Source organism: Ruditapes philippinarum, unplaced genomic scaffold, assembly GCF_026571515.1.
Source record: "Ruditapes philippinarum isolate M1 unplaced genomic scaffold, ASM2657151v2 ctg10880_1_1_1_1, whole genome shotgun sequence".
Lineage (NCBI taxonomy): Eukaryota > Metazoa > Mollusca > Bivalvia > Venerida > Veneridae > Ruditapes > Ruditapes philippinarum.
In genome coordinates this window covers 1-10,617 of record NW_026865980.1, presented here as the reverse complement: position 1 = coordinate 10,617, position 10,617 = coordinate 1, and the positions used below count along the sequence as shown (strand labels likewise).

At 34.7% G+C, this 10,617-nt stretch overlaps 1 protein-coding gene across 1 annotated transcript; it reads right to left on the bottom strand.

The window, feature by feature from the left end:
• Positions 1 to 1,139: 1,139 nt before the first annotated feature.
• On the bottom strand, positions 1,140 to 3,593 carry LOC132730933 (uncharacterized). The gene has a single exon (XM_060717015.1). It carries the CDS (start codon positions 3,591 to 3,593, stop codon positions 1,140 to 1,142), a length of 2,454 nt encoding a protein of 817 aa, XP_060572998.1.
• Positions 3,594 to 10,617: the final 7,024 nt, after the last annotated feature.

Below are 10,617 nucleotides of genomic sequence, written 5' to 3'. Positions count from 1 at the left end.
CATTTCTCAGCGTTAGAGTCTATTTCTTCATTCGCTTTTGAAAATTGAATAAAGGCGTCCCTTTCGGGTACTTCGGAGTTGTCTTCGTTCATATTCTTACGATATATAGAATGAAATAAGCATGACTGTATATTCTTACATACTTTTATTCAATAATTTATATACATTTTTTAATGTGATAAAAAAAAACAACAAAAAAACAGACACATACGTGACACATATTAAAAAAAAGTAGTTACACTTTTTGAAACAGTAATGACACTTTTTCACACAGCAGTGACACTTTTTAAATTAGCAGTGACACTTTTTGACACAGCAGTAACACTTTTTGAATTAGCAGTGACACTTTTTGACACAGCAGTGACACTTTTTGAAACATACCCTATGGAAAAATACATGTAAACGTGCAAAAAAAGGAAAATGCGTAACACTTTTTGAATCAGCAGTGACACTTTTTGAAATATACGTAACACTTTTTTAATCAGTAGTGACAAAAATTGAAATAACAATTACACTTTAATAACGCGTGCGACAAAAAACGAAACAATAAAAACAAATATTTACAATAAAAATAATTTCTTCTAATATCCATAAGGTACTGTATCATAATTGTCCAGTTTTCTACGCTTGGTATACACCATTTGATAACTTTTCTTTTTTTCCCTATTGTACAATTTTCTTTTCTTTTATCTCTACAAATTTTACTTGGGTTTGTTATCACGATATTTGAATTTTTTTGTGGTTCTGTTACTATATCTTTCACACTTTCAAAATTGATAAGTTGACTGTTTGAATAATTTAATGTGAAACCCCTAACTTTACAAGTTTCGTTGTTTTTGTTGGTTCTATAGGCATAATTTTTAGGACCTCCAGACACAAATTCTACAATGTGCTCCCCTCCACTTAGCTCATCCGTAAGTTCACCCAAGTAATCTCCTAATGGTGGATCGTACTGTCCGGGTCGACTCACATAAATGACGCTGTCCGTATCGTAATACAGCACTCGTTTATCGAGCTTTTCGAGCACACTGTAGAGTTTAAGTCTTGCCCAGCATGTTGTAAACGTAGCTAAGTAAATGTTCGTTTTATTATCTTCGGGTTGACAGTCTTGTTTATATTGCCATTCTATTTGTATCATATCATTGGTAAGTATGTGAAAATTTAGAGGTTCTTTTGTTGGATCGGCAAAACAACTGAAAGAAAAGGTTGGCCTGTACTTCGTGAAAGAACTCTGTCTGGCGCATATTTAGTCTCTGACCAAACTTGCCCCAAAAACTGTTGAGGCATAATTTAGCCAGAGCTCTCAAACCCGGGTTCTTCGAGATGTTTGCCCGACACAATAAAACTCCCTCTTTTTGTAAGTACTGAGACACGTAATCTGTCCTATCTTGTTCATTATTTATCCAGTCAGGAAAGCCGCTAGCTTCTTGTTTGAATTTTAAAAATGTGTTTATGTAATTGGCAAACAGTCCCCCTGATCCCGTTTTTGGGTCATATTGCGTCGATTTTTCCCAGTGGTATACTTCGTATATCTTTTTAATTTGATAACCTAATTTAATGGCTTTTTGAATCTCCGGAGTACACCACGTTCCAGTCAACTCTCTTTCTTGTTCTGAACATGCGCATGCGTGCGGATTTTCAGTATCGGCACAGGTTCTACATAGCGGAAATTTTAACTTATTATTTGACTTATATGGTAACACGGGATGGTATAATCCCCTAGGTGGTAATATTTTAACCTTAGCTATACCGAAATAATCCTTCATGTCTTTAAAATCTTTGGTTATGACGGTTGGATGTCCTTCGGGATACTGACAATACTTATTCACCCACGGATACAAGCTCGTGAAATCCACGTACCTGATTTGTGCCCGTTCTTTCGTTTTGTAATAGAGTTGACTGGCATTGGTGCGACCCCCGAAAAAACTTTCCCTCGGGTCTAACCTATCAATTAGATCTAAACTTTCGACAAATTGTTTCAGTTCAGGATTTTGACTTTTTTGTTTTTTGAATTCGTGTTCCCAAATGCAAACGTATTTCATACCTAGCTGTTCGATGTAAGCTTTCTTTTTCATCGTTAACGCGTACAGTTCATTAAACGATTGCTTGGTAAGTGGATGGCGCGTTTCTTCTCGGTTATCTGGGAAACAGACTAAACAGGCATGAAACACACATCCGTTAAACTCATATGCAGTGTTTGTTTCCTCGCAGTAACCGTCTAATTTGTAACGTGTTCCGGGTAGGGATTTTTCTCCCTTATTTAAAGCGTGTTGTATTTTGACGTTTTTTGTACACGCCATATATTCTAACCATTGTATGGACGCTTCACTATATTGATCATTATAGCCAGTCGGAGGAATTTTCGCTATTGGTGTCCTTACAAACTCTGTCTCGCTGACTTTCACACCCGTGAGTTTGGTTTGTAAAATCCATTCGTTTCCGCCCAATACATAAAGCTTTCCGTCTATTAATTTTGAAGGTATCCAATCATCACTACCTTGAAATTTAACTTTCCATTCTTCTTCTAAAAATTTAGTTCTAAAAACATTCATACAGACTGAAGCTATTGTCACGGAATCGAATGGATCCACGGCCCCCACCCACTTTTGTTCTTTCTTTCCTTTTTCATTTACCACCTCTATTCTTTCACCCGTAGCGCTCATTAACAACTCTCTAAATTTCAAACACGCTTGTCTTAAAATTTGTACGTCACTCCTACAATAATCTAACATTTCTTTTCTAAAATTGAACACGTCGTCTTTTCTCTCATTCAACCACACTAGCAATTCGGCTCTCTCTTTCTCACTCATAAAATTATGACCATATTTCTTAGCATCTGGGTACGGGCCTACATAAGTTTGATTATCGCTAGTGTTAAAGTAATGGGGAAACCAACCTTTCTTTAATTCAGTCAATCCAAAAGCTTTAGGGAGGGCTGATAATTTCATAGGTAAAAAGTTGAGACTGTCAATCACTTTGATATGTAAATCTGACTCTATTGCCATATACATAATTTTGGAGCCACTGTAAATCATCTTGTCTGGTCTTAAGGATTGGTCTATTAAATACTCTAAAAGAAAATAGCCGTCGTAACCTTTCATATTATGAGCAAACACTTTGAAATATTCGTGCTGAGGGGAAAACACCCATTCACCAAATTTTTCGGCGGTATTGTCCCCTTCAAACGTGACTTCTCTGAATCCACATTTCTGAGGACACGGTCCAGGATCTTCATTGTCGTGTAAATCAGAGTTGTCACATTCGTCGCACCGTGTACCGCATTTTTTACATAAAGGTTCGGGGGTCAAGGGTTCATCGATACATTTTGGACACACAGTATGTGCTACTACAAAATTGGGACGATGAGTGGCTTTACCGCACCAAGATGATTTACAGTGTTGACATTTAGAGCAAGAGTTACATAACTCTTGTGATTGACAGTCTTTACAATTGCTTTGTCTATTTGGTACATATCCATTTTCACACTCTAACAATTCGTCTTGCGCAACATTCAAAATAAAAAAAAAAATGAATTTAGAATTATAATGTTCCTTGGCTGGTGTTGCTCTTAAATAACATAAATGTCCTTCCATTACATATTGTTTCGCATGACGTACATAGGTATTCTCCGCACTGATGATCTTCTTTTTTCCTTCTATCGGTTCTTAATACTTTATAACAGGTAGGGCATTTCCAATATTTTTTGACACTGTGATAGTCCGCTAGGTTTTCCTTTACATTTTCCTTTTTTATATACTGGTACCGTTTTTATGTTGTTTCAAACATTTGTCTGATCTGCAAATCATGTTACAGTTTTGGGCACTTGACTGTTATGTCTGTTTCGGGGCATTTATCCGTTTTACACACGATACAGGAGGTTTTCACACTGATGATTTTCTCTGTGATCGTAGTGTTTGGGACATTGGTCGCAGAAATATATTGCGCTAAAAAAGCCAGTAATGTTGGTAATGGCGTGAAAGTGGTCGTCGTCCACGAGGTACAGGTAAATACATGGACGTTTGTCCTTACTAGGGCTGGTAATAAACTTGTTACCTAGTCTGGCGCTAACGACCATTACGCGCACTCCCAACACTTTTTCAAACGCCTCCACATCATCTAAACTGGCGGGACGATCTAAAGGTACTCCGGCTAGTTGACTAATGGCTACCGCTAGTTGTCTTTGTTCATTTCTTATCTTTTCCCTTGTTTTTTATAATAACTCTCTGGCACTTGCTGATGTTCTAAAATAAGCTGTAAATTAGACTTCTTTTGACGGTTTTTAGCAATTTCTTTCCATTCTTCTAACGAACATCTATTTAATTTCGCCCAACTAACACCAATTGCTCTAGCCATGCACAGTTGGTCATTATTTTCAATGGTCACTATAGACGTTTTTAATTTTAATGAATTGTTTTTTCCTTTTAATTTGGTGATTCTTCGCCGTGCTCCTCCTTTTGGTAATTCGACAGTGCCTATAGAGATATAAAAACTATCATCGATTGATAAGTTTTGGTTACTGTTGAGTACTTTTTCAATAATTTCCATGATTTTATTGGCGTTCAACTGGTCCAAGGGCTGAAGGGGAACTATAATGGGGTCGTGTAATCCTTGATGATGAATGACAACACGGCCAAGATCGTTCCCCGCCAAATTGTCACGGGGTTCTTCCAACACGTCTTCAAACATTTGGTGAAGACCTCGCCTCACATCCTGTAGCCGAAGGCCATAATGCTGCTCATCCACTTTCACTCGAAATGTCCTCGATCCACCGCTGCTTTTGTTGCGTATGTCCTTTCTGATTTTTTCCTTATCGTATACTTAAGCTCTCTCGGGTTGTCAGGTCTATAAGAACGGTCCCGGTTGAGGATCATCCCCACCCACTTCTTGTATTATTGGGAACTGGGGCTCCACTCCCCGTCTTCCACACAGGCAGTTGCCATAATTATCCATTTCTTCATCAAATAATAAGGCGTTTGCTGCACCTTCAATCTCCTCTTGCTCTCTTACATTCTCCCGCTCCATATTTAAATTTTCCGTGTCTTCTTGGATCTGTAATGTACCGTCTAAACTTTCAAGTATACTTTCCAGTTCTTCATCACAAAGTTATCTCCATATTTGCGGGTTCCTTAACTGAAATAGTCGAAACCGCACCCGGGGAATCTGTATCCCCCACGTTGCCGCAAAATTCATCAGCTGACTTTCATCAGTAAAAGTATTTATCAAAGTCTCAAATACGGACTTCAAAGGTGTTTTCCATGTTTCTTGTTAGAATTCTAAAATAAAAATGAGCTAAGTAACTCGTTCGCTCTTATTTTATTTCTATGTCATTAATGACCTTCAATACCTTGCGAAAATATAAGTACAAAATAGCGCGAAAGATCTTACGAACTAAAATATCTAAGAAATATTTGCTTTAACAAATAAAATAGTAGCGCAAGAAGGTCACAGTACATTGGGACAAGTTTATTACATTTTAAGATGACATTTAATGGCAGTTTTAATATGTTTACATATGGCGAATTGAATTTTTATGACAGTAACGGTACTATGTTCAATGTCCTTTGTGAAGTTTCGAAAAATAGACGCAAAAAAGTATTTTTTTTTTATTTTATTATATCTTTACAAACAATCAGTTCGTTTATACAATGTTTATTTATTATACATTAAGTTTAAACATATTTATTTCCCAAATATTTACATAATATACATAATACAATACAAACAAATTAAAAAATATATAATATATTCAAAGAAAAGGATAAAAACAAAAAAAAATTGACGAAGTAAACGTTATATTTATAAGTAAGTTCTTGTTCAGTACGTTTATCATTAAAAATTTGTATGTAAAATTGATAGTACCGCACAAAAAATTGGTACGGCCTAATACAAAAACTTAAACGGACTGTCAATTAAATAATTTTAAATCAAAAATCATTACCTGTAAACAAATGTTATAGCACAAATAGTTTTGTCTATATTTAAAACATGGTAACGCACACCCGGCACATAATAGTAATATATGTAATTATTGTTTTATTTTTAATATTCCGTAATTTTTGAGCATCCCTCGTCCACTACAAATAACATTATTTTCAAGTCTATTTCCTTGTGTAAATTTGACAGGCAACAGTCTAAAGTAGCACATTAAAAAGGTAAAATCATTGTGCTCTTTTATGTTTGTTAAAGGTCTAACATATACAATTTAAATTTAACATATGCATTTTTTTTTTATAGCGTCAAGCGCAAAAAGTGTTGTTTTTTTTATAGAAAAGTCATCACACAGTCATTTTGTCACGGCTGCTATTTCGTAAAGAATTTAAATTGTTTTTTGTTCAAAAAATGTATGTCTTGTTGGTGTAAAAAAATAGTCAAAAGAGCAGCAAAAAGTTGATAAAAAGGTCAAATTCAATGGTCCCTTTCTGATGGGCCCTAATAACATACTGCGTAAATTCTTGTAAAAGAACTAAAATAAATTTGTTCTATACATACACATTTTTTATAGTTTACGTTAATTTGTACTGTTTTGGTGTGACGATTAAACTGTGTGAGACCGATCCAGCTTGAATCAACATCAACTAAAGCTATATACAAAGTTTTAAATTCCGTGGATCTTTGATAAAAAATTACGTTAATTATATGCCAGACCTTTAACAAACATAAAAGAGCACAATGAGCAGTAAAAGATTTTGGTTCAAAATTGGTTTCATCAACATATGAGTAATTTATTTTGTATTGTTTCGAAGGATTTTTTAATTGCATTTTTTTTAATCTTTTTGCTATAGACAAAAGTCTATTATTTGGTAGTTTCACATACACTTTTAAATTTGCAATAAGAAATTGTCCCTGTCCAGTCGACATGAGAAAAAAACCCATTAAATATGAATCTAAAAAACACGATCCTTTCGCTTACTTCGTTTAGAGCCTCATTTTTTCTTCTCTCTTCTTCCGCTTTTCTGGAACAGTTAAGCCATTTTCCTGAAATATTGATATAAATAATAATAATAAAATACAGGAAATTGTTTATTTTCTTAATTTACACTTTTTAAAATCAATCTGATTAAAATAATAAAGTAACTTACCCGAGTAAGACATTTTTTTAACAAACTTGTATATTCCTTGTATTTATGTAGTTTGTGTGCTTTTCTGTCGAACCTTTTATATAGTATTTTTAATTTGAGGCTTACATCATGTTAACATCATTTAAATCTTTAGTTATAGACATAAAATTTTCATATTTAATTTTAATGTACATTTAAAATACGGCTTACAACAGCAAATAATAGTTGTAGCCTATGGGTATATAAAATGGGTCATTTATTAAGGATTTATTACTTTTAGTATTGTTTAAAAAGGCTAACATGGTGCAAACATCATTTAAATGTTTCAGCCTTAAGGTGTAATATATTCATATTTGATTTTAATGTACTTGTCACACGTACAGCCTACGGTATATTAAAATGTGTCATTTATTAATTAAAGCTGATTTCAACTGAGTTGTTATGAATTAGCTCCGATACATATTTTTGAATTCAATATTACTTGGAATATGAAGATAGAGATTGGCCAATACCGACTTTAATAAAAGATTTAAATTTGTATATTAAAACTAAAACCTCCCAAATGACATGTTGCGTTTGTGTGCTTATTCCGTTATATGTAAATGACGGTCATTTGCGTAAAACCGGGTAAAAGTATATTTCATGTCACATATACCATATAAATAATTTATCTGGGACCTGTGCATCGATGGGATATTAAAAAATAACTCAATAAAATAACCGCCGTACATGTACCAATATTCACATCGCTTATATGCAAATATATTACTATATATGTGTAAACAAGATGGCCGCCGCACGTGTGCAGTCTTACCGCCGCACGTGTGCAGTCTTGGGGCTCAAGTGACGCATATACTACTGATGGGAGAAATGTTAGAAAACCTCTGATAAATTTAAAATTCCATGTTATCTAGTTCCCGCTTTTCATTGAACGGCACCTCGAATGTGTCACATTGAAAGTTCCATGATTACTGCCGTATTATGTACACATCTGTGGATGTTGATTAAAAATTTCAACATTATTATGTTTAAGTGATCAATTCTGTTTAAACCGGCGAAAGGGAGCACTTGCACCTACCAGCCGTCTTTGGCACTCATGTGTATTTATGTTTCGATTTTGCAGTTTCAGGCGTTTTTTGGTGGTTTTTTTTTAGGGTGGATACATGTATGTGGATAAGTTTTTTCTGTTTAATTTACATTTCTTTGCTTGCTTGCCGAACCTTGTATTGATAATCATTATCTGCTACGGTTCGGTATACATGTATACAATATCGATGATAAACAAGATGAACAAGGAAAGGCGACGTTCAATGAACGCAACCCCCACACGACCCAGGAACAAGAACCATTGGCAAGGATCCCAGGAGGATCCTAAATTAAAACGGGACAGGGCGCAAGGGAGAGCACGGTCAGGCTTATCACTAAAATGTAACTGAGAAGGAAATCAAAGAAAATAAATAAATGAATGATTAGTAGGACCACTAAGTTAACGGGCACAGGGGAAGGGGATAGGAAATTCGGGGAAGGGGGAGGGGGCGAAATAAAGAAATAAAACTAGGGGCAAAGGGAAGATACTTACCAAAGACGAGAAAACAACAAGGGACACAAACAAAAGTGTCACCAAAACAGTATGAAACAGGACCACTAAGTTAACGGGCACAGGGAAAGGGGATAGGAAATTCGGGGGAAGGGGCGAAATAAAGAAATAAAACTAGGGGCAAAGGGAAGATACTTACCATAGACGAGAAAACAACAAGGGACACAAACAAAAGTGTCACCAAAACAGTATGAAACAACAAGACATACACCTTATACATTTATAAGTCTCTTAATCTGTTCATTTGAAAATTCTGATCTTCTCAATGACTTTTTTTTAATATCCTCTACTTTTTTTCTTCAGCAGAAAATTTATAGTTTGCTATTTTTTTTATTTTAAGTTTCAGATTGAGACATTTTGCAGAATAAGTAATGTCCTAAGTAAGGACTGTTTTTTACGGCAAACAACAGTAACTTTTATCGAATTGTATTGAGAGAAGAAAGCTTATTGCTTGATTTCATTATACATTATAATAATGCCTATTAGTAATAAAACAGAGAAAAAAGAATCCTTAACAGAAGTCCAACACGGAAAACATGAAAATGTTGCAGGCTCAGTTTGATTAAACCTGTTCATGGACGGTAGTGTAACTGCAAGCTACGGTCCACGCCTCCTAGCACCGGCTTCAGCAGAATTCACATTAAACATGAACTGGTACAACTTTAGATTTTTTAACATCTGTGGATGTGTTCATATGGCGGTTATCATGGAACCGTCAATGTGACACGTTATTGCCATTCTATGAAAAGCGGCATATTACCCCCAGGTTAAAAATTGCGTGTGCCCTAAACGAGAATACAATGACTGAAACTAAATAAAATGAAATTTTGAGAGGTATCGGAGGTTATGAAGCATGCCATACCATAGATAAGCTGTCAAAAAAAAAAAAAAAAAAAGACCACAAATTAACAAAAAAGCCCAGGGAAAAAAAGAAATACCACTTAGAATGATTAAACAGTATTTAAGTGAGCAATACTGCAACCTTAAATTTCCATTTTAAGTTTTGAAAAATTTCCATCTACCATATGTTATTTTGTAAGTTATTAAAAGGATTTGTTACGTTTGGCATTTAATGTTTCAAACGACACTGAGGGTTTTCATGTGAAAACTTTCCCTTGGTTTTTGGTGTAAAAAAAAAACCCGGGATACCCTTTGTGAAAAAAAATTCGGGCGGAGCGGGAAACCTGACTAAAACCACCGCCCTTCTTTTAAATTAGCTTGATAGATTCCTCATATACAAAAACCCAATCAGCAGAAAATAAAAGGGATTTTTGAAGTTTAGGGCCCTTATCCCAAACCCCTGCCACTTTTTGGGAACCTCCATCAGGTCACTAGAAAAGATATTGTAATTTTTTCGGGGTTTTAAAATTTTATATCTATTAACTTTCAATATAATTTTTTTTTTTTCAAAAACTTTAAAAACTGTTGGGATTTTTTTGAAAAAAAAAAAAAAATGATTTTTAATTTTAATAAGGGACAAAATAATCGTAATTTTTCAACAAAAAAAAGCATTCGAAATACGCCATGATATGATTTGATTTGAATGTTTTTGGGTTTCGAGATGGCGGGGTTTTTTAAAAACATTGGGTTTTTTTCAAAATCTATTTTTTTGGGGTTTTCGTTTTCCCCGATTGCAACCGAAATTTTTGGGGAACCCAATTTAAATTTGGTTTAGAAAGTCATTTTTTTTCATAAAATTTAGTAAAGAATTAAACTCAGGGGATGGTTTGCACACAATGTGTACACGGGACGGGCCCGAATAGCCATGGGGCCTTTTAACACAGATTTTTAAAAGCTTTATAAACTTTCATACTTTTTCCCTAGAAATCTTTTAAAAAAATCGAATTTAAAATGTAACCAAATCTGCGGTAAAACGTAAAAAATTGGGGGTAAAAATCGCTGGGACTATGCTGAAACCCCTTGCAAAAATCACCTCGCTCTATGGGGGAAACTTCTTTATTT

What these genes read in the sequence shown, in the direction of transcription:
- LOC132730933 (XM_060717015.1), bottom strand. Translation starts at nt 3,593, where the DNA reads ATGGAAGGACATTTATGTTATTTAAGAGCAACACCAGCCAAGGAACAT.